This window comes from Oryctolagus cuniculus, chromosome 15 (assembly GCF_051225735.1).
Source record: "Oryctolagus cuniculus isolate XC-2025 breed Fujian yellow rabbit chromosome 15, ASM5122573v1, whole genome shotgun sequence".
Classification (NCBI taxonomy): domain Eukaryota; kingdom Metazoa; phylum Chordata; class Mammalia; order Lagomorpha; family Leporidae; genus Oryctolagus; species Oryctolagus cuniculus.
The window spans coordinates 5,819,775-5,843,677 of NC_142881.1; the positions used below are offsets into that span (position 1 = coordinate 5,819,775).

The 23,903-nt window shown below is 57.2% G+C and overlaps 1 protein-coding gene across 8 annotated transcripts; it reads left to right on the top strand.

Annotated features, from left to right (window-relative positions):
- Positions 1-247: 247 nt before the first annotated feature.
- Positions 248-22,974, top strand: UROS (uroporphyrinogen III synthase). Of its 8 annotated transcripts, none has more exons than XR_016221468.1 (12): positions 248-486; positions 4,329-4,547; positions 4,713-4,796; positions 5,831-5,927; positions 10,388-10,462; positions 16,188-16,262; positions 18,107-18,202; positions 19,166-19,531; positions 20,750-20,830; positions 21,234-21,319; positions 22,151-22,249; positions 22,641-22,974. XR_016221468.1 is itself a non-coding variant. In XM_070057078.2 (10 exons), the coding sequence occupies exons 2-10, from the start codon at positions 4,485-4,487 to the stop codon at positions 22,776-22,778; spliced, it is 798 nt and encodes a 265-aa protein (XP_069913179.1). In that variant the 5' UTR covers positions 248-579; positions 4,329-4,484; the 3' UTR covers positions 22,779-22,974. The 8 variants fall into 8 exon arrangements, 3 of the variants coding, with proteins under 3 accessions (XP_069913179.1, XP_002721286.3, XP_008273054.4); XR_016221469.1 differs by having other exon boundaries at positions 19,166-19,486; XR_016221470.1 differs by having other exon boundaries at positions 19,182-19,531.
- The last annotated feature ends 929 nt before the right edge of the window (positions 22,975-23,903 follow it).

A 23,903-nucleotide genomic window follows, 5' to 3' on the forward strand; every position in this document is an offset into this window, starting at 1 on the left:
ACGCATACCGGCTAAGGGGGTGGACCATTACAAAGGACGCCGGCGCAGAGGCCACGTGAGCCCCAGTAACCCTAATGGAGTCCAAAGACATATGAGCCCCAGTAACCCTAGTGGATTCCAAAGCCATGAGCTCTCAAAGTCGGGCTTTTCTATCTCCGCTCCTTTTCACTCCAAGGTTTCTCCTCCCCTTCGCGCAGTGGTTCGACCCACCCCGCGCGTGCCTCCTTCCGGCGGCCGAGTTGCCAGTGCGCACGCGCGAGCGCCCAGCTGGGCCAGGCGCGGGCAGTCTGACGCCTGTGCTGGGGTCTGGACGTGCGGGGGTCTGGACTTGCGGGGGCTCGGCCCTCGCTGCGGTCCGCGCAGCTCAGACTACGAGGGGAAGGGGCCGGTCACCCCGCGTCGTCGCCCCTGCGGCCTCCTCGCTGGGTCCGCGCGACACCCGGGCAGTGGCCCTTCTCAGCGCGTTCAGCCTCACCTGCCCGCGAGGTAGGTGTCCTGCCCGCGGAACCTGTGACATGGAGCCCGGCGACGCGTCCTGGCGACGTGGGACCGCGAGTCCGGTCTGGCCCCGGCTCCCAGGTCAGCGGGCCCGTCCCGATGCCCCCGCGCGGCCTCCCCCACAGCCGCTGGCACGGGCTCGCCCGGGACCGAACCCCTGGCCTTGCTGACCCTCTTGGCCTGCGAGTTTTTCAAGACAGGAGCCAGCCCTGACATGCGGGGGGCGGGCGCGCGGGGCCTTGGCGCCCTGCCGGCGCCTGCTGGGAGGCGGTGACGGCTCAGGTCCTTGGGGCCCTGCCACCCCTGCTGGACACCTGGCTCGAGGTCGGGGCTCCTGGCTTCAGCCTGGCCCAGCCCCCGCTGCGGCCGGCGTTTGGGGTGTGAGCCAACGAGTGGGTGGGCTCTCTTGCTCTCTCTCTCTCTCTGCCTTCCAAATAAATAAAAGAAAAAAAGACCCAGGAGAGAGCGCGCTAACGTATCGATAGAGTTGTGTCTTGAGTGATTCTTCCCATTTCTTCATACCTTCTTATTGTAAAATACACGTAACAAAAGTTACTGTTTAACCATTTCTAAGCTCAGTAGCGTTAAGCATGTCCGCGTTGTGCAGCCATCACCACCATCCGTGCTCACAACTTCCCTTCCTGCAGAGTTGGGGTTCTGTGCTCATTAGAGAGCATCCCTGGGCTCCTCCCCTGCCCGCCCGTGGCTGTGAGGTCGCGGCTCTGGGACCCTCAGCAGGAGCAATCAGGACTGGCCCTCTTGAGGCTGGGCAGGATGTCTCCAGGTCAAACGGTGTTACCCCGTGTCTGGATTCCCGTTGTGTGTGTGCACCACATTCCGTGTATCTTTGTGGACACTGGGCCGCTCCTGTGTTTAGCTGTGGTCAGCACGGATGCAGACATCTCTCCCTCTTTCAGTTCTTTGAGGCCTGTACCTATTCTGTTCTGCTTTTTATTTTTTGAAGAACTGCACTATTTGGTAGTTTGCACATTTTGCACAGTGACCAAGTATCGTTTTGCTAGTAGAAGTGGAGGAGGCTTTGTGCCCTGGGTTCCCCGCGTTGAGCCTGTGGTCAGAGTGTGAATTAGAGCAGCAATGTGATGGCCACTTGTGTTCTCAGTCAACAAAATACGGTAGGGGCTGGCGCTGCTCCACTTCCGATCCAGCTCCCTGCTAATGGCCTGGGAAAAGCAGCAGAGGAGGGCCCAAGGCTCGGGCCCCTGCACCCGCGTGGGCGTCCAGGAAGAAGCTCCTGGCTTCAGTCTGGCCCATCACTGACTGTTGCGACCATCTGGGGAGTGAACTGGCAGATGGAAGATCGCTCTGTGTCCCTCCCTCTCTCTCTGTGACTCTGAGTTTCCAATAAATAAATAAATCTTTAAAGAAAAGAAAATGTGGGTCTCTGTGTGCCGGAGCCTGGAACCACGGCAGAGCGGTAGGGGCTGAGTGGCGCGCAGGCCGTCCTGTGGCTGCTCTTTCAACAGCTTGTGGTCCCTGCACCTGCTTGCTGTGTGCCCTGGAAGGATTTGTGCTTTACCAGACAATGTCAAGGTTGGGACGGGTGGTGTGGCGCAGTGGGTTAAGCCACCATCCACGATGCCGGCATCCCATATCAGAGCACCAGTTTGAGACCCAGCTGCTCTGCTAATGTGCCTGGGAAGGCAGTAGATGATGGCCCAAGTGCTTGGGCCCCTGCACCCACGTGGGAGACCTGGATGGAGCTCTTGGCTCCTGGCTTCTGCTTGGCTCCAGCCTTGGCTATTGTTGCCATTTGTGGAGTAAATCAGCAGATGGAAGATTCTCTCTCTCTCTCTCTCTCTCTCCCTCTCTCTCCCTCTCTCTCCCTCTCTCTCCTTCTCTCTCCTTCTCTCTCCCTCTCCCTCCCTCTCCCTCTCTCTGCTGCTGCTGCTTGGCGATGCCAGATTCCTGGACTCCCCGGCTTGGAAGGCGTATTAGATCAAGCAGAGGAAAACACTTAGGATTTATAAGAGTACTCCAAAAAATTTGTGGAAAATAAAATTTAAAAAGTAAGCTTATTTTGGTGTCAGATTTTTAAGTCCATGTATATCAGGAGTTTTCAGAAAGGTCATTATGAAAAAAAAAAAAAAAAAAACTGCCCTAGCATGTCTGAATTCACGGTGCAAGTCATCGAGGAGGGCAGCTGACAGCAAGGGCTGTGGAGTGTCCACAGGTGGGGTCTCTCCCTCGGGGGAGCCGCAGCTCCGCCCTTGCTGAGGCCTCTGGACCGATGAGTGAGGCCCAGCCGCACAGCCCAGCATGGCCTCCTCCTCCTTAAAGCCCAGAGGACCTGCAGGGCACACCTCAGTTAGCGTTGCAGACAGCTGTGATCCGGCCAGTGCAACACGTGAGAGTGACCGTCACCCATGCTGGGCCCCAACTGCATTTTCAGTAACCAGAAAATGATGGGAACCACAACTGCTCCTCCCTGGAGCGCCCCGTCTCAGCCAACACCTCGTGGAAGCAGGCAGACCTTCACCGAGGCTTCGTTGTTGGTGGAAGCAGGCAGAGCTTCACCGAGGCTTCGTTGTTGGTGCAGGGCAGTTCCTTCGAGCCGGATTTCCCTCCGATGTTCCACAGATGCTGCAGTGGTCCACACCCAGTCAGAGGCAGCCCTGAGGAGTGGCGCCCAGCGTTCGCGTCCACTTCCAGCAACGCGCCCCACTGACTCATCAGCCACTGCGGAGTGTTCGTTAAGCAGCTAACCGCTGGCTCGGATGCTGTTACGAACGATCAGCATCATTTCTTTTGAGGCCTTGGGTGGTCATAAAGTGCCTTCCCTCAGTACTCGGATGTGATGTTGCTGGTTGAAGAGCACTGGGCTCATCCTAACCTGCGAAGATAATTCCTGTGAATATTTTGGTACATTTTCTTGCATATATATGTGTATATGTAAGACTTACAAAGTCATACTGTTTGTGTAGTCCTGAACCCTGCTTTGTTTACTTTTATTTGTGATTATGTAATACTTGTGGGTATCTTGATAACCTTATGTAACTATGCTGTTAACCATCCCCTCTCTTGGGTGTTTGCACTGTTTTCAATTATTTGTAGCCGTAAAGAATGTCTACAGATTTATTTATGACTATTGCCTTAGTGTGATTTTTTAAAGTAATTTTTTAAAAATGTATTTATTTAAAATTTTATTTATTTATTATAACAGAACTACAGAGAGAGGCAGAGACAGAGAGGCAGAGACAGAGAAACCTTCCATCCGCTGGTTCACTTCCCAAATGAGTACAATGACTGGAACTGGGCTGATCCAAAGCCAGGAGCTTCTTCTGGGTCTCTCATGTGGGTGCAGGGGCCCAGGTACTTGAGCCATCCTCTGCTGCTTTCCCAGGCACATTAGCAGGGAGCTGGATCAGAAGTGGAGCAGCCAGGACTCCAACTGGCGCCCATATGTGCCACAGTGCTGGCCCCAGTGTGCGTTCTTAGAAGTGAAATTATAGGAAGCAAAGGCATACCATCTATGAGGCCTTTGTTACAGGTTGACAGATTGACTTCCAGGTCATTTGGCAATCTCCTAATTCTGACAACAGCTATAAAACACCAGGTGGGGAGTGAGAACTCAAGTCATTATTTTCTAACATGCCCCTATGAGCTGTTTAGTGTGTTTATCTGGAATTGAAAGTAGTTCATCTCCTCACAATTTCAGATTTGTTTTGTTACTGATCCAACCCAGAGTTCTCACCACTTCCCTTCTGTGAGCCAGAGATGGTTGGTGGGGGCTCCTGGCTTGCAGGAATGGCTGCCATCCACCTCTGAGCGGTATCGGCTGCTAACACGCCTGCCCTCCTTGGTCTTATCAGTGGCCCCAACCTTCAGAAAGAACAAGCCCATTTACGCCAAGTCACGGTGAGGGCGGGACAGGCCCCATCCATCATTGCTTACAGCAAGAGCTGTTGAGAGCCAACTAAGATCTGCCTCTGCCCTGTCCCTGCGCCCCTGGGGACCGGCAGGCAATAATGAAGGTTCTTTTACTGAAAGACGCCAAGGACGACGCCTGTGGCCAGGATCCATACGTCAGGGTGAGTAGCCTGAGACTTCTGTCCCATAAACCCATGGTGGAAGCAGGGGGCTGGAGCAAGGCAGGGCGGGGGTCTGCTAAAATCCAGAGGAGATGGCACAGAACAAGGCGTTAATGGGACATGGGGGCCTTTTCCTCACGTTCAGAACTGTTCTCTCGTTTGCAGGAGTTAGGATTACATGGACTTGAGGCCACTTTGATCCCGGTTCTAGCATTTGAGTTTTTGTCTCTTCCCAGTTTCTCAGAGAAGGTAAGCCCAGTCTCCCCCAAGCCCTTTCGTGGTGTTTTTATTGTCTGTAGACTCCTTGCCAGGCCCAGCCAGGACTGTCTGCTGCCCCTTTGTTTTGCCACCATACTTTAAAACAGAGCGGCACAGCCTGACCTGGTCACAGGGCACTGCTGGGGGATTCTCCGAGCCCCTCCCACCTCCTCCAGAGAGGCCCCCAGTCTCGGAGATGGGGCCCCCGGAGAGCAGGGCGTGGCGAGAGCTAGACCTGTGCTGCTCTCCGCAGTTCGGAGCCCTGCACTTGGATCCTCTCGTTTAATCCACCGCCCGCCGCAGCCTCTGCAGAGCAGGCAGGGAGGTGTCTCTTCCCGCTGCAGAGATGGAGGCCCCGGCTTAGGCAACGCGGCCAAGGCGTCCAGCAAGGGAGGGGCGGGGCCAGAACCCAAACCCAGGGCCTCTGCCCACAACCACAGTTCTGCTGCCAGGTGTAGGAGTGGCAGGCAACGCAGGGGACAAGTCTGGTAAAGCCTTCTGGAAGTTTCCAAGTGGAGATTCAGTCCCTCAGCCTCAGTGAGGTCAGGTGTGTGCAATAGCCTGTCTCAGAATGAACGTTCTGTAGGTTTTCTCACCGTCAGTTTCTTGGAAAATCGGGTCTTCAAGACAGACATCAGACGTCACCCCCTGAGTGTCTGGTTTGTTTCAGGCGCAGTTCAAGCCTGCCCTCCCCCTGCACTGCACCCCAATCCCAGGCTGAGTGAGGGTGCTGCTCTCCACTGCAGTTTCGCTTTTCACCCTGTGTTGGCGTTGCCTGCTCTCTGCTAGACCAGGAGCTGCTGGGGGCTGGGGAGAATGCTACACACCTGTGTATCCCGAGAGACCTAGAATAGCTCTAGGCTTGTCACAGGCACTCTGTAAGGCTGGTGGTTGGATGCCTGGCTGGGTGGGAGGAACCGGTCTGGCTGCTGCTATGGTAAAGCGATTAGAATTGTGGGTCAGGACTCCCTGGGAGGTGTTGGACTTGGCAGTGACGTAAGTGCCTCTGCTGTTTTGGTGTGCAGCTGTGTCGTCCTGAAGACTACGGGGGCCTCATCTTTACCAGCCCCAGAGCCGTGGAAGCAGCACAGCTGTGTTTGGAGAAAAGCAGTAAAGCTGAAGGTGAGAGCTGTCTCCTGGGAGCACCACTGGCCTTGCTTTTTTTTTTTTTAAAGATTTATTTTACTTATTTGAAAGACGGAGTTACAGAGAGAGACAGAGACAGAGAGAGAGGTCTTCCATCCACTGGTTCACTCCCCAGATGGCCACAACGGCCGGAGCTGCACCGATCCGAAGCCAGGAGCCAGGAGCTTCTTCCAGGTCTCCCATGCGGGTGTAGGGGCCCAAGGACTTGGGCCATCTTCCACTGCTTTCCCAGGACATAGCAGAGAGCTGGATCGGAAGAGGAGCAGCCGGGACTTGAACTGGCGCCCACAGGGGATGCAGGCACTGCAGGCCAGGGCTTTTAGCCACTGGGCCACAGAGCCGGCCCCTACATCTACTCTTATTCTTCCCCTTGGTTACTGTGTTCCAGAAACGGCTTAGTTCTGGGAAAGAGAAGACAGGGCCACTCCTAGAGGCAGCAGACATGCCGAGGGGACTCTCCCCCATGTCTTTTAAATGACCAGTTGGGCATTCGTGTCTCCCTCGGAATGTACCAGGCTCCAGTTTCTTCCTCAAAGAACATGATAAATCCCACTTTTCTGGAAGAATGAAGATAAAATCTAACAAGACACGGGTAGAGTACCTGGTCGGTATTTAGTGACTAGGCCGTCTGTGTCCCCTTCCTCCCACCCCTCGCCTCCCTCAGAACAGCGTGCAGTCACGCGGCCATTGGTGAACAGCGTGCAGTCACGCAGCCAGTGTGAACAGCGTGCAGTCACGGGACCAGTGTGAACAGCGTGCAGTCACGGGACCAGTGTGAACAGCGTGCAGTCACGTGACCAGTGGTGAACAGTGTGCAGTCACAGCCCAGTGTGAACAGCGTGCAGTCATCAGTCATGCGGCCATTAGTGAACAGCGTGCAGTCACGCGGCCAGTGTGAACAGCGTGCAGTCACGGGCCAGTGTGAACAGCGTGCAGTCACGTGACCAGTGGTGAACAGTGTGCAGTCACAGCCCAGTGTTGAACAGCGTGCAGTCATAGGGCCATTAGTGAACAGCGTGCAGTCATGCGGCCAGTGTGAACAGCGTGCAGTCATCAGTCACGCGGCTAGTGTGAACAGCGTGCAGTCACGGGCCAGTGTGAACAGCGTGCAGTCATCAGTCACGCGGCTAGTGTGAACAGCGTGCAGTCACATGGCCAGTGTGAACAGCATGCAGTCACGGGACCAGTGTGAACAGCGTGCAGTCACACAGCCATTGGCCATTGTGAACACTGTGCCGTCAGGTGGCCAGTGGCGGGCCTCCAGCTCCCTGTTCAGACTCACTGAGCACTTCCTCCCTGACCTTTGTGGAGAGCCTGCTGAGCACCAGGCTCTGTGATACTCTTTTTTTTTTTTTTTTAATTTATTTGACAGGTAGAGTTAGACAGTGAGAGAGAGAGAGAGAGAAAGGTTTTCCTTCCATTGGTTCACCCCCCAAATGGCTGCTACAGCCAGAGCTATGCCAAACCGAAGCCAGGAGCCAGGTCCTTCCCCTGGTCTCCCATGTGGGTGCAGGGCCCAAGCACTTGGGCCATCCTCCACTGCACTCCTGGGCCACAGCAGAGGGCTGGCCTGGAAGAGGGGCAACCGGGACTAGAACCTGGCGTCCATATGGGATGCCGGCGCTGCAGGTGGAGGATTAACCTAGTGACCCCGGTGCCGGACCCTCTGTGATACACTTTTACACCAGTCTCTCACTTAACCCACTCAACAAGCCAGAGGCACGCAGTGCTGCAACTTGTTTTCCAGATGAGAAGACAGGCTGGCTGAGGCCGCAGAGCCCGTCAGCACGGAGCCGGGCGTCCACCCACTGGTGGACTCCACACGGTCCCAGCAGGGAGCGGAGGCAGCAGGAGGTGGCTCCCACAGGGCTTTGGCATGTGCCAGGGTTCGGGTCACATGGCCATTGTGACCATGACAAGTTCCATGGCATCCCTGCCCCTCGGTTTCCTGGTCTGTCAGGCGGGCATGGGAACGCCTCCCTCACAGGGTTGTTCCTCCTGCTCGCTGGTTGGAAGGTGCGGGTGCCTGCCGGGTGCCCGATGCCACCCAGAGCCCTCCACCCGCTTCCACCTCCAGTTGCAGAGGAGGAGCCCAGAGAACAGAGGCTGAGAAACTCACCCCGACACGCAGTCCGCAGGTCACAGGCCACAGGCTGAGTCATGCCGCACCTGTTGTGCCCCCAGGAGAAGCCAGGGCTGGCCTGGAGCGCGATGAGTGTGGCGGGTCATTATCCCTCTTCCCGATTAGCGGCTTTCACCAAGGCCCGCGTTCGCGTTCCTGCCTGCTGACGGGGAAGTTGGCCGCTTGTAGCTTGTGTAGCCTCGCCTGTGTTGCGTGGGGGCTTTGCCCGACAACTGTGTTTAAAGAACATTTTCCCATGTTTTCTTACTTACTCTGATTTTAGAGATATATAGTAGTTAGCTCCAGTCATTTTTTTTAAGGCCAAGAAGTAGTGAGCTCTTTCATCTACTGGTTCACTCCCCAAATGCCTGCAACAGGCTGGAGCCAGGAGCCTGGGACTCAATCCAGGTCACCCATGTAGATGGCAGGGCCCCAGGTACTTGAGCTGGCACCTGCCTCCCAGGGTGCACATTAGCAGGAAGCTGGAATCAGGTAGAGTCAGGACTGAACCCTGGCACTCCAATGGGGGACGTAGGTGTCCCGAGCAGCTCGTTATCCGCTGGGCCAAATGCCCACCCAGTCCCAGGTATTGTGATGAAGAAGCAGACCAAAGGGATTGCCTGTCCGGGAACACCCTAGTCAGGAAGAGCCGGCTCCACGGCCAGGCCCCCTCACTCCCCCCAGGTCAGAACTGGCTCCATGGCCAGGCCCCCTCACTCCCCGAGTCAGGGAGAGCCGGCTCCATGGCCAGGCCCCTCATGCCCCCCAGGTCAGAGCCGGCTCCACGGCCAGGCCCCCTCACTCGCGTGGTGGTTCCCCCATGGAGCTTGGGAGGGAGTTTGTTCACATGCTCTGGTAACTTTAAAGTAAATGAGACTTACATTTGTGGAGTAGGAGAGAAGCTGAGACTTCGTCTTTGGTTAGTGTTTGGAGTCTACAGCGTAGAGTAACTGTTGGATTTAAGGGGAGAGAATGATCATCAGATTTCAGAAGGGGAGAATTCTTTTATTTTTTAAAGATTTATTTATATATTTATTTGAGAGGCAGAATTATAGACAGAAAGAGGGAGAGACAGGGAGAAAGGTTTTCCATCCACTGGTTCATTCCCCAAATGGCTGCAATGGCTGGAACTGGATTGATCCAAAGCCAGGAGCCAGGAGCTTCTTCTGGGTCTCCCACATGGGTGCAGGGGCCCAAGGACTTGGGCCATCTTCTACTGCTTTCCCAGGCCACAGCAGAGAGCTGGATCAGAAGTAGAGTAGCCAAGACTTGAACTGGTGCCCATATGGGATGCCAGCATTGGAGGTGGTGGCTTTATGCCACAGCGCTGGCCCAGGGAGAACTCTTGTTGCTGGTCTCCTAAAAGTGGAGTGAATGCCCAATGGTCTTTTGGTATACTTATGTAATCTATTTCCTTTCTTTCATCCACAATTAAAGTTTTTTTTTATCATCTCATGGTAGTATTCTATGTGAAATTGTTAATGAGCCTGAAATGTGTTATTTCCACTCTGACCTCACGCATGAATGAGCCCCCACCTGAGATTAGTCTGATGGCAGCGTTCAGACTTATGTCCCAAATAAAACTAATTGTCCTTTTATTAGACAGTTAAATTGCTTTTTAAAATAATTTTTGAAAAACTTCTTTATCTTAATGTCACCATGCAAATTAGCTCCTGAAGTCGTGGTTGCTTCCCCAAGAGACCATGAAAAGGCTCCCAGTGCCACTGTGAGAGTGAGGTCATTCGAGACGCTGCATTCGCCAACGCGGTTTTTAAGACTTTGCCAGCAGAGTTCGGCGCCGTGGCTCACTAGGCTAATCCTCCACCTTGCGGCACCGGCACCCTGGGTTCTAGTCCCGGTTGGGGCGCCGGATTCTGTCCCGGTTGCCCCTCTTCCAGGCCAGCTCTCTGCTGTGGCCCGGGAGTGCAGTGGAGGATGGCCCAAGTGCTTGGGCCCTGCACCCCATGGGAGACCAGGAGAAGCACCTGGCTCCTGCCATCAGATCAGCGTGGTGCGCCGGCCGTGGTGGCCATTGGAGGGTGAACCAATGGCAAAGGAAGACCTTTCTCTCTGTCTCTCTCTCTCACTGTCCACTCTGCCTGTAAAAAAAAAAAAAAAAAAAAAAAGACTTTGCCAGCAGAATCCAAGGAATATGCAAACGGAGTTCTAGTTTCGGATGCTGTTCTTTAGTCTGGTGTCCGAGGGTCTGCCGTGCTCCTGAGTTTCCAGGGGGAAGACACAGCTGGGCTGCAGCCAGGGAGGGCCGTGGCGGTGTTTGCAGCTCCCAGCTCACGTGTGATTCCATGTTTTGCAGTCTGGGAAAGGTCTCTGAGAGAGAAATGGAATGTGAAGTCGGTGTATGTGGTGGGCGGTGCTACTGCGTCCCGAGGTAAGGAATCGAGTGGAACCCCAAGCCGGGCTTACCCTCCCGTTTCGTTTTGTTGCACCTTAATGCAGTTGAAAAATACGGTTCTTTGTGTTTACAAAAAGTAATGAGTTTATTAACTCTGAGATGCCGTTGATAAAGTAAGAATCGACTAAAACAGAGATATTCAAGCATTGCTAAGTGGCATTAAACAAAATTGGTGATGTCTTTGGATGTACCTTGTCAGCATCTATTCAAAAGCTTTATTAAAATGCCGTGACCTTTGGTCACTTAGTCCCATTGTGAATGTATTTAATGCCAATGAATTATACACTTAAGAAATGGTTAAAATGGTGGATTTTGTTATGTATTTTTACTACAATAAAAAAGCCTAAACCTCAGGTGGTGGTGTGGTTGGTTTTTACAGTTTTCTTAATATCTAATGTATTTGTCCAGGTAGTCTTGAATTTATGTATTCTTTTCAAAGCCTAAGAGGTGAAAAGCAACTCATTAAAAATTAGCATTAAAGCAAGTTAAATACTTAAATGGTGCTTGACAATTATGAATGGATTAGCTTGTAGCTATTTCACAGTGGTTCCGTTTGTCCAGATTAATTTTAAAATGTCAAGGGAAGACATAGTATGAGAATGAAAGTCGTTCAGATACTAAAAGCACATTTTCCAGACAACAAAATAAGGTTGGTGACTGCAGAAGACGCCCAGGGCTCCCGGACCGCACGGCCCGACCACAGCAGGGAGGGGGGATCAGTGACGGGGTGGCCCAGGGCCCCACCTCTTTGCCCCCAAAATAAGTTACGAATATGCTTGCACTGCCTCTTACTTTTTCTTTTTTAAAAACAAAGAGGAAAGTAGTTAATGTAGGCGATTTCTGATTCAGTAGCCCAAAAGTCAGCTGTCAGATGTAGAGTACACTTACAGATTTTCTTAGCTAGGTTTCTGAGCTGCAGATTCACTCTCACACATCACCGCCCTGCAGTCTGACTCGGCAGCGTTTGCCCTCGCTGCTCTGCCAGGTGAGAAAGAAGCTGAGGAGGCGCTGCCGTGAGCGAGCGGCCCGGAGGGTGCCGTCGCCCACTGGCAGCGGGCGAGCTCCCGGCCGGAAGGAGGAGACGCAGTAGCCAGGAGGCAGGAAAGCAGGGTTTGGCAGCCTCACAGGTCTGGGAGGAGAGCCATCTCCCTGACACGGGCGTCGGTCGGCCAGCTTGAGCGTTCTCAGTCCGCCTGCTGACAGATGCTCCAAGGAGCTCTCTTGAGTGGCGTCTCCAGACTCCCTGAGGCTCCTGTTCGTCTGGTTCCCAGCAGGAGCCTGGACAGCTGGGAGGAGAGCAGGCTGAGTGTGTTCATCCTACTTGTGCTGTGCAGCCCGTGGCCCCAGACCTCAGGGGCTGGAAACGGCAGCATTCACTCTCCTGGCGTTTCTGTGCCGAAAGCGTGGGCCTGGCCCAGCTGGCTCTCTCCGGCTCAGGCCACCCCCAAGCTGCGCTCAAGACGGTGGCCAGAGCGGCAGGCATTGTGGCCTTTTCTGCTTGCCGGCTCACCCACAGGGCCTTGCTGGGCCGTGGCAGCGGCTCCCCGTGCAGGACCATCCAAGGAGCCAAGGCACAGAAGTCAGGGTCTCCCACGCTTTCTTGTAGTTTTGAATCAAGTCCTAGGCCATTCCCACTCGAGTGGAGGGAATGGCACCAGAGATGAGCCCCCCACCCCCGGCCCCGGCTCTGGCTGCCCCAGGCACGAGAGGCCGTGCATGGGGGTCAGGGGAGGGACGTGAGAAGCAAAGAGAAGCAAAGGTCGGCAGTAGTCTAGATGTAGCCATGGAAACAGGGCCCAGTGGTCCCCAAGGGGTCTCGTGGGGAAGTGCAGAGGGGAAAGGTGCCCGTCACTTCATGAACAGAGCCGCGTGACTTACCTGTGCATTACTAGTGGGTGGGCGGGCCTTTGCTGATAGCGCTGTGTGCTTTTCCGTGTGGTCCACGTAAAATCTCCCGAGATCATTTTGGGTGTGTAATGTATGCATATTCTAGAAAGATCTCAGTTTGCATCAGAGAGCCCAGGTCGGTTGTCTTTGTGACGTAATGCCCTGTAACCCCACCAGTCTCCCGGGGGAAAGCCCTCCTGTGGCCGCCCAGAGGTGCGGTGCCCCCCCCCCATCTGATCGTAGGGTTGGCACCTGAGGACCATCTCGGGGCCAGAGTTGGCCTTGTAAATCCAGATACACAGTAACCTAGCAATGAGCAGCTCAGAGACTTCCTTGTGAGGTGTCTGTTCAAACTGTTTGAGCGAATGATCATCACAGGTATTAGTACAATTTATGATGGCCGCTAGGAGCCCCTGTCGCACACCAGGCACGGTGCTGTGCGCTTCATGTACATGATTTCTCATTTCCATCAGGAAGGTTTTAGGAAGGTTATTTTACTGCTCTGAAAACAAAAACCAGCCTGAGAGAGGGGAGTAATGTCCCAGGGTTACAGTACAGCTGTTGTTTAAATCCAGGACTACATTTCCCCAAAGCCACCATACCCCATTTCACTATTTCACTATTTTTGAGCCTTACCTTTTCTTTCTTTCTTTTTTTTTTTTTTAATACAGGCAGAGTGGACAGTGAGAGAGAGACAGAGAGAAAGGTCTTCCTTTGCCGTTGGTTCACCCTCCAATGGCCGCCGTGGCCGGCACGCTGCAGCCGGCACACTGCGCTGATCCGAAGGCAGGAGCCAAGTGCTTCTCCTGGTCTCCCATGGGGTACAGGACCCAAGCACTTGGGCCATCCTCCACTGCACTCCCGGGCCACAGCAGAGAGCTGGCCTGGAAGAGGGGCAACCAGGACAGAATCCGGCGCCCTGACCAGGACTGGAACCCGGTGTGCTGGCGCCACAAGGTGGAGGATTAGCCTAGTGAGCTGCGGCGCTGGCCAGAGCCTTAGCTTTTTTAAAATATTTATTAAATATTTATATATTATATAATATATATTTAAATGTACATTTAATATATATTAATTATTTAATATAATTAAAATTAAATATTAAATTTAAATTTTAAATAAATTTTTAAATTTTAAATATTAAAATTAACTAAATATATATTTAATATGTATTAAATGTATATAAAACATTTTATATATCTATATATATATATATTTGAAAGAATCAGAGGGTAGGGGGAGAGAGAGAGATCTTTCATAAGCTGGTTCACTCCTCAGAGGGCCACAACGGCCAGCGCCGGGCCAGGCCAAAGCCAGGAGCCAGGAGCTTCACCTGGGTCTCCCACACGGGTGGCAGGGGCTTAAACACTTGGACCATCTTCCGCTGCCCTTCCCAGGCTATGAGCAGGGAGATGCATTGGAGGTGGAGCAGCCAGGACACGAACTGGCGCCACCACCAGCCGGGGTGGCTTAACCAGCTATGCGGCAGCACTGGCCCCAGCCAGCCCTGTGTTCTGTTTTACACATTACTCTCTGCTAGGTTTTCCCACAGCTTTGCTAATGTCCTCAGTTCCCATTTCCTGGTTCTTAACTGACTTGCTTTTGCACTGAGGGTTTCATTTTACCTTCAGATTTACCAACTATAAACACTAGCCGGCAGATGTCTCCCGACGTGTTTACACAAGCCCAGGATACTGGGTCCACTGCGGCAGTCCGTGTCTCCCTCGAGCGTAAGAAAACCTGGTGGCAGGTTTGTCTGTGGCCGGCGTGGTTCACTTAACGCAGCTATGGAGGAGTGAAGTTTCACCATCAGCTATTACCTGGGGAAGGCCCTGACCGCAGACTCGCCCAGGCCCAGGAGCTGGCTGAAATGCGTGTACCGATGATGGAGCAGAGCCAGGCTTGCCACACGTGCCTGAAATCTTAGACCAAGCCTGCATTCCTCAGATGTTTTCAGAACCTTCTGTGGGCCGTGGGTGGACGGAATGGCCCCAGTCGCTGCCCTCGCAGGCACAGCTGGCCTGGTGCAGCCTCACCCCCCGGGTGGTAGCGCTTGTCCTGCCCACGGGCTTGTGGTCAGGATCCAGCGAGCAGGTGCACACTCTGGGAACAGCAGTGCCTCGTGTGGGAGTTCATGTTCAAGTCTAGATGTGGATGCTGTTGTCCTGTTGCCTGGGGAAAAGGCTTCTTGGTACCAGTGTTAAGCGCACTGTCACAGCAGGCTCTTATGTCTCGGTTCCGTTGGTGGTGGTTGTCAGATTCCTTGGTGCAGGTAGCCCTTCCAGAGGCAGCCAGAGGGAGGAGGCCCAGCGCTGGCCGGCTCTGCGGCGGAAGCGAGGGCTTTGGCCCTGAGTGCAATTATGGCTGCGTGTGACTTGTTTCTCTTTGACTCAGCACGTTTTCTGTGATCTGTAAACTAACGCTGCCATTGAAGCCGCTGTCGGTTAGTAGCCAGCCCTCTTGTTGACTCCGAGATGGGAGGCCCGTAGCATCTATCCCAGTGGAGTTCCACAATCCTGTGAGCCAGCCCTGGCCTGCCTCCCTCAGCGTCCGTGGCAGAGCGGGCACGTCTTCCTGTCTGGAAAAGTGCGGGAGAGCCCGGCTTTGCTTGCCTCCTGCTGAGCTCACACGTCTCTCCAGAGCGGCCAGCGAGGCCCCTCCCCGTAAAGGCTGCATCTGCCTGCTGGGTCTCCCACATGGGTGCAGGGGCCCAAGCTCTTGGAACTTCTTCCGCTGCTCTTCCCAGGCTATGAGAGGGAGCTGCAGCTTATTGGAGGACCTTCCCCATGTCCCTCCCGTTTCAGGCTGGCCGCGGGGATCTACATCTCTCTGGACAGGGGCTGGCCCCATCTCCCTAACAGACAAGGGTTCTGCAAGGCAGCGCTGAGGCCCTGGCTGGCAGGAAAGCAGCCTTCCCCACCCCCAGCCAGGGGCTGCGCGCTCACCAGCCACACAGTCCAGGCAGCCCAAGTGGCTAGAGTGTCCCCCTCGGGTGGATGAGCTCCGTGGGGCTCCAAGAAGTTAGTCAAGGCCCCGAGAAGTTAGTTAAGGCCCGAGAAGTTAGTCAAGGCCCCGAGAAGTTAGTCAAGGCCACAAGAAGTTAGTTAAGGCCCCGAGAAGTTAGTTAAGGCTCTACTCTCTGCTACACACCTCGGAGGGGAGGGGCCAGGACCCGGCGCCTTCGTGGTCTCGGTGGACACAATTCAGAGGAGACTTGGTGTGACTGGTGCAGAGTGTGTGTGTTACGGAGTTCTGGTCAACTGCAGGCCACACAGACTTGTTCCCGGCAGATCATGGCCCAGCTGAAACCTCCTGGTTACACCGGAGCCATTGTAGCACAGCAGGGCTGCACATCGCTCGGGCCGTGGTGACGGCTGGTGTCCACAGACCTGCGCTACCAGGAATGTAGAGCATCTACGGTTATGTAACCCCTGGTAGTGCGAGCAGGTGTCTTGGTTTGCGTGCTTGCTGCACTTCTGGTCACTGTTTTAGAGCGTCCTACACGCTTGTAGGACAGGAATGCCCAGCTACACGGGCAGCGGCCTCCTCTGTCTCGTGTTCACTGGGTCTCTTGGTCACATCACTGTCGCCTGTGCATAACTGAATCCTGTGGTGGTTCTTTGTGACCCTGTGGACACATGCCACGTGGCCCCGATGTGTCGCAGGCTGTGCCCTCCAGACTCTGCAACCAACACATTTCTCAGAACAAAACCCCTGCCAGTAAGAGATGCGTAGCTGGATTTGCACATTAAAAATAACACGAGGGAAAAGGACTTCAAAGCCCCCTAAAGAAACACTTGTCTGTGTTTTCCAGTGAGTAGAATCGGCCTGCGTGCGGACGGAGAACACAGTGGAACCGCGGAGAAGCTCGCGGAATACATCTGTTCCAGTAAGTAGGGAAGCTCGCCCCATGCGGAGCAGCCGCTCTGTCGGCTGGTCTCACAGCCGCCACGCGGGGAGAGCCCGTGTCCTCGGGGCATGCCCGGCTGATGGGGATTGATGCGCAGCGTGTAAGCCACTCTGGGACCACAGCCAACTGTGTCAGTCTGTCCTTGGAGATGTGGCCCCCTCCTGTCCCCTGTTCCCTGTTCCCCCCGTCCCCTGGGGACATGGGCCAACTGCACGAGTCCCAGGGAGACAAAGCCAGGAGGCCGTCGCGGGGAACTCGCTCTTTCCTTTCTGGGGACGGTCTGCCCTTCCTCTCAGGAGCTGGCCCCCCGCCCCAGGGAGCGTGGCCGCTGATGAGGGGTGCAGTCACCCCTCCCCCGTGGTTTGGAGCTGAGGAATCCCTCTGGGGTGTCCCTGCTTTAGCTGCGTCCCGGTGTCAGGTTGTGGGAGGGCCCGGGGCGGCTGCTTGCTGCTGGCCGGAGTGCTGAGGACCAGAGGTGGCCGGGGCTCCCCGTCCTCAGGTGCGTCTCCAGGGCACGGGGGCCTACGTGGATGTCTCCGCACTGCCAGGAGGCTGCCATCCAGCCCAGTCTCTTCACTTGGAGAGAAGTCGCCGCTGCTGTGTGTCCTGCAGAAATGTTATAGCCCAGAACGGTGGGCCACTGTCACGGTCAAAGGACACAGCCAGGAGACTGTCATGGGGCAGAAGCGTCCACCATCTGCTGCCCGTGAATCCGGGCTGCCTTTCTTCTCCAGCACCTGTGTCTGAGTCAAGGCTCCATCTAGGGGTGGGGGGCAGCTCAGCCTGGCGTCACAGGGACCCCCCCCCCCCCGCGCCGTGCCATGTTGCGAAGCAAGGGTGCAGACTAAAAGCTCATAGGACTGAACGGCTGAGTAGCCCCTTGAGCATAAAGCCCCCGTGGCCGCCCTGTTGGCTGTGGAATGTTCCGGAGTGTGGATTGCTGCGGCCATTTCTGCAACGTCAGCCCAGAAAGGGCAGCCGCTCACTCTTGGACAGCAGGTGTTGAAACGCAGCCGTGGCCGGCGCCGCGGCTCACTAGGCTAATCCTCCGCCTATGGCGCCAGCACACCGGGTTCTAGTCCCAGTCAGGGCACCGGATTCTGTCCTGGTTGCCCCTCTTCCAGGCCAGCTCTCTGCTGTGGCCCAGGAGTGCAGTGGAGGATGGCCCAAGGCCTTGGGCCCTGCACCCCATGGGAGACCAGGAGAAGCACATGGCTCCTGGCTTCGGATTAGCGCGGCACACTTGCCGTGGCGGCCATTGGAGGGTGAACCAATGGCAAAAGGAAGACCTTTCTCTCTGTCTCTCTCTCTCACTGTTCACTCTGCCTGTCAAAAAAAAAAAAAAAAAAAAAAAAAAAAAAACAAACAAACAAAAAAAAAAAAAACAAAACACAGCCGCTGAGAAGCCACGGGCAGGAGCTCGCTGTCCAGGTCGGGCGGGGCAGGGCCCTGGCTTCGGCTCCAGGTCCTCAGCTCCCTGGGGTGGCTCTCAGGGCATCAGCATGAAGGGTCATTCTGCGTCCTCGCCGTGCACGATGCAGGTGCCCCAGGCTTTGTATTCCTCATGTCTCCAAGGGTGAGTGTCACGGGCATGACAGGGCATCCAGGCCCTTTCTCAGAAACTAGAACTAAGTGTGAATGAGAGAGCTTGGCGTTCCCCCTGGGATGAACACAGGGTCAACAGAATGAGTCTAGGTTCTGTGGGGGGAGGGCCGCCAGCGCCCCCTCCCGTTTCCAGGCAGAGACGGAACTGGCCTCGCAGTGGCTGCATTATCCCGGGAGGAGACCAAAGGGAACTGATGGTTCCTCGTTATATGGCCCAGAGCCCTCGCCGCCTGCTCGTCACCAGTGTCACCCGTGTCATCTGTTTGCTGTCATGCTGGTGTCCAGGACCTGCCTCAGGCGTGGGAGGGGAGACGGTAAGGTGTCCCGCCCTCACCTCTGAGGACGCTGGGCTGGGTTCTTTGCTCTGAGGCATCACCAGCCTGTCTGTGGGTCCACGTGCAGGTGGGACGTCCGCTGAAACGCCAGGCCGAGACCGTCCCCTGCTGTCACCACGGCGAGCACAGTAAAACAGGCCGCTTATAGTCTCTGCCCGTTAATTCACCTTCAAAGACATGCCAGGCCCTGCGGAAGCACTTAGACCCATTCACCCCTTAACCTGGGGCTCACAGCGCCGAGGGCCCTGTGCTTCCTCGCAGGGCACCTCCTGGAACGGGGAAGTAGTTACAAGTAGACTGGTGAAAGTGGGGACAGTCGGCTTTGGAACAGAGTCCGCAGGCGGGCAGATGGCCCCGCAGTTCCTGGGAGGTCCTGCGGGGGCCGCCTGCTCCCGTCTTCCTCCAGTCAGCCTCCTTATTCCAGCTATCGCAGCTAAGTGCGCACCTCTGCACACCCGACTCTCCCGGCAGCACCTGGGGGAAATCAGCGCGCGCCCGGCGGGTCTCGGGTTTGCAGACGTGTGCGCGTCCCCTGGCGAGAAGACGCCTTAGGAGATCGGTCCCGTCTCGCAGTCTCCTGCAGGGTGACTTGTTGAGGCCTCCTCGGCTGCACAGAGCTCCCCAGGATTTTCAGCACGGTTACCCGGCCTCGGCCCTGACTGCCCGGAAATCCAGGCCTCGTCCTGGTAGAGGGACGAGGAGCAGAGCCTCCGGGCTCTGTGGGCTCTAAGCATTGCTCTGTCCTCTCGGGGTGAAAAGCAGCTTTAACCGTCGCGTTGGAGAGGAATCCACTGTACGCAGTTTAGCCCCAGAAGGAAGGGGTTGTCTCTCCCACTTCTCCAGTGGGGCTGGCTCTCAGGAATGTGCCTGTAGGAGGTCTCCTCTCGGCGGCAAAGGAGGCTGCCGTTGGGACACGTCCACGTGCCCTTCCTTTGCTGACAGGGCGGTGTCTTCCCAGTGGACAGCCGAGCTGGTGGGACGTCAGTGGCCCCTGCGTGCCCGCACCAGGCTCCCTGGCGTTCGCAGCAGGTGCAGTGCCAGTGCCGGCCCTCGGGCAGCCCAGCCCTGGGAGTGCAGTGAGGGAAGAAGCGCTGTGAGAGGATTCTCTGGAGGCTCCTTGCACCCGGGGACTGGCTGGCCACACAGTTGGCTGCCCGGCTTTTCTGCTGGACTCCCATCGCTGCCACAGGAAGAGCTCTGGTTTCGGGCATTCTCACCCCACCCCCACACCAGCCCGCATCCCACACCTGACACACGGCCCAGGTGAAGAAACAGCACTCAAACCTGACTTTGAAAATAGGTCTCTAGGTGTGTGAAACCGTTCCTCCTCTCAGAAAATGAGTCGGGCGTGGTGTGTGTGCCGCCATAGGTTCATGAAACTAGGCAGCCTGCAGTCACCCCTCCCCCGCAGCTGTAGCTGGGTGGAGATGGGGCTGGGTGCTCTTCCAAGCCTGTTTTGCTCCTCTTTCTGGCTTGCAGACACCAAAGCAGCTGTGTCCAGAGAGATCTCAGGGTGTTTGTAGAGGACCAGTGCCTACAGTGGCTCCCCCGCCCCCGCCAAGGATCATTATTTGAAATCATAGAGATAGAAGGAGAGCGAGCGTGCGCTTCCATCTGCTGGTTCACTCCCCAAATGGCTGCAGTGGCCAGGGCCGGAGCCCCAGGAGCTTCTTCCAGGGCTCCCACGTGGGTGCGGGGGCTCAGGCACCTGGGCCGTCCTCTGATGCTTCCCCAGGTGCATTAGCAGGGAGCCGGATCAGAAATGGAGCAGCCGGGACTCGAACCTGGCGTCCTTATAGGGTGCCCGCTCTGCAGGCAGAGACTTCACCTCTGCCGCAGCGCCAGCCCCTCCTCTGATGGCCAGATGGGGCAGAAATGCTTGGCTCTGGTCTCACCCTTCGGGAAGGTTCTGGCATCTGAGCGCCCGTCAGTGGGGGATGGGATGGTTGCAAGTGGGTGTCCACATCGCACGCTGGTGTCACCGTTCTGCGAAGCTGGGGCCGCCCTGTGTCCTCCCCGAGTGGGGGTGCATGGGTGGGCCCCGGTGACTGGCAGGCGGGTCTCTCTAAGGCCTGTCCGTCAGCCCTTGGTGCGCTTGGCCTGGCGGCTGCTGGCAGGCCGGGAGAGCAGGGAGCCGGCCTTTGCTGGCAGCGGCTGCAGCGCCGCCCCCGGCTGCCTGCAGAGCAGGTGCCCCGGCTCCCGCCAGGCCTGTCTCTACCTCTCTGACTTAATTTGGGGTGCCACCTGCCTTCTGATTCATGACTGCAGGCCAGGAGCCACTTCACGGAGAAGCAGCCCTTGTGTGTGTGTGGGGGGGGTGGTTTTCTAAGCTTCGGCCCACTTTACCTCTGAGGATTTTCATGTGACCCTTTAAGGTCAGCAAGGGCGCAGCTGCTCTTCCTGGGACTGAGACCAGGGCCTGGGCAGGGCCGGGAGCCCCGGGCTGCTTCTCCCGCCCCGCCCCAGGCACGGCAGCTCGGCTGACCTGGCCCAAGCCTCTCCACCAAGCTGGTCGTTTCTCCACAGAGGAGTCCTCACCCCTGCCTCTTCTGTTTCCATGTGGAACCCTCAAAAGAGAAGTCCTGCCCACAGTGCTCAAGGAGCAAGGTGAGGCCGCGCGCGGCACCTGACTCCCAGCCTGAGAGCCGTCCGCGTGCCGGGCTGCCCCGCACCATGAGCCCTGCGCGTGGGATTCGGGCTGCCCCGCACCATGAGCCCTGTGCATGGGATTCGGGCTGCCCGGCACCACGAGCCCTGTGCGTGGGATTCATGGAGTGGCCAGGGACAGGCCTGCGGGACAAGCTCACAAACCTGGGGACCGGAGGTGCGCACGGGTCCGAGTGAGGCCCCTGTGCCGACTCCGCCTCCTCCTCACCGGGAACTGCCCGCAGTGTTCAGCAGGCTGCAGAGGGGCCGTCCAGGGCCGCGTGGCCCCAGCGGGGGGTTGTGGGCTGGGGGGCTCCGTCGCATTCCCAGCACAGTGAAGTCTTTCTGGTTCCGATTGCACCAGGGGTTCCGATGGAAAGCATAACCGTCTACGAGACAGTTCCACACCCTGGCATCCGAGGGAACCTGGACAGCTACTATTCCAAGCAGGTACACCGTGGCGCCACAGAGCTGGCAGGGCCCCAGGCTGGCGGGGGGAGGGGACGAGCTCGCAGACTGGCTGTGCACGAGGTTCCCGGTCCCCAGCCGTGTGGGTGAGGCCGTGGGCTTCCTGAGGCTCCGTCTCTGCCTGGGCAGGAGAGACCCTGCGTGGCGCGTTTACAGGATTAAGGGAGATCATTTCCACCAAGCTCTCGGTCTAGCACCCAGGTATATACAGATCTCAAGTAAGCAGCGGCCGTGTGTTGCCCCGGCCTCCATCGTGTGGGAGCTGTGGGGCTGGGCCACGCGGGGAAGAGCCTGCGGTGCCCTCTCTGGGGTCTGCCTTGAGTTGGGGCGGCCTCAGGCGGGAGCGTGGAGAGCTCTTGTTGGAGCCGATGGACGCCGGACGCCTTCAGTGTTCACGTTCGATGCTGTCCCAGAGCCAGCTTCCACCCTGACCCTGGGGGTGGGGGTGGGGGTGGGGGGCCACTGGGGCGACCACGTGCAGGAAGGCCACGCAGCCCGCCTGTCTGCTGAATGCGTCGTCCGTAGGGAGCCAGCGCTGCTGCCTGCTTCCGGTGCCAGGAGCTGGAGGCACTGGCCCGTCTGCCAGGCACGTGGCCTCAGACCTGGGGGCCAGCGCCGTGACCGGGGAGCAGCGCCAGCCTCTCTGCTCTTTGGAAGTCCTTCCCCAGAATCCTGCCTGGACGGAGTCGAGAGTGCCGCCGTCAACCAGGAACCACGGCCGCTGTCAGAGCTCTGCGGCCGCCAGGGCAGCAGGAGTTCCCGCGACAGAGCTGGAGCCTCGGCCCGATCTGATCTCCTTCTCGCCCCCCACAGGGCGTCCCGGACAGCGTCGCCTTCTTCAGTCCCTCTGGTGTTAAATACAGTCTCAAGCACATCGAAGAGCTGTCTGGTGACAGCGTGGGTCAGATCAAGGTGAGACGCCCGGTGGGCTTTGCGTCTCCGTCTCTTTGCTCTTGACTGCTGATCCCAAGGTCCCGTGTCCCGTGAAGGCGCTCCCAGCCTGGCCCACGCCCTGGCGCTGCTTGGTAGAAGGGGAAAGGCAGCGCCTTCCTGGCTGGCGCTCCTGCACCACCGGGGCGGCCCCTCTGGCTGCCTCCTTGGCCGTGTCGTGGGGATGCACTCCCGTGCGGCCTTTAAACCTGGTCTTCCCTGCCTAGAGTTAGTGTCGGGAGCAGAGGCGCGCACGCTCCGGGCGGCACGAGGCTGCCAGGAGACGCCGGGGGTTTCAGGGGTTTTGCCGACAGTGGAACCAGGCGGCAGCCCCTGTGGGGCACTGAAGCTGTTTCCTCTTCCTACCCTGCAGTTCGCGGCCATCGGCCCCACCACAGCCCGTGCCCTGGCTGCCCAGGGCCTGCGTGTGAGCTGCACCGCAGAGAGCCCCACGCCACAAGCCCTGGCCGCCGGCCTCCGGAAGGCGCTCCCCCTGCCTGGCGGCTGCTGAATCACCCACGCCCGTCCAGCTCCTGCCTCCAGCCCGAGTGGAACCACCTGGGGGTCGGGAATGGGGACGGGCTCGGGCCAGCATGAGGCCCACACGCATGTCCACGGAGCCCGGCCCAGCTGCAGGCAGCCCCAGGCCCTGACAGCGTGCTGGGCCAGCAGGGAGGAAGTCCAATAAACATGCTGGCCGCAGGCTCCCCGCGCGTGCGCCGTCTCTCCTGGGGCGTGGTTCTCAGTGTAAAGCCGCGTGTGGGGAGGACAGCCGCGCCCACCCCGGTAAGCGGCAAACCCCGTGTGGGACACGGACGCGGACCCACGGAGGAGGCAGGCATGTGCTGTAACAGGACCCCCAGGGCCCGCCTCCTGAACGGATTTGTTCTGGAGAAACAGCCGTCCTCCGGGGCTCCCGCACCTGGCAGCCGAGGAGACCGGGGCCCAGGAAGGCAGTGCCCTGCAGAAAGGCTTTGAAAATCTGCCCCAGGTTTTATTTCCACTTTTAAATCTTTGCCCAGAATTGAGCTGAGCTGGAGGAAACCTGTGTTTGTCTTTTTTTTTTTCGACAGGCAGAGTGGACAGTGAGAGAGAGAGACAGAGAGAAAGGTCTTCCTTTGCCGTTGGTTCACCCTCCAATGGCCGCCGTGGCCAGTGCGCTGCGGCTGGCGCACCGCGCTGATCCGATGGCAGGAGCCAGGAGCCAGGTGCTTCTCCTGGTCTCCCATGAGGTGCAGGGCCCAAGCACCTGGGCCATCCTCCACTGCACTCCCAGGCCACAGCAGAGAGCTGGCCTGGAAGAGGGGCAACCGGGACAGAATCCGGCGCCCCGACCGGGACTAGAACCCGGTGTGCCGGTGCCGCAAGGCGGAGGACCAGCCTAGTGAGCCGCGGCGCTGGCTCTGTGTTTGTCTTTTACCAGCCTGTGGGCTTGTGCAGGAAACGCGGAATGCTACACGCACACCCAGAGTCCTGCAGAGGCTGGGCTGGGAGGCACTTTGTGTGGGGCAGTACCACCCCCACTCGGGGCAGGGGGCCCCAGGCAAACTCACTCCTCAGAGCAGCCCTGAGGAGGGACATTCCCGTCACCCCCTTTTTTGGAGAGAGAAGTGAGGTGATTGACTAGGACCACACA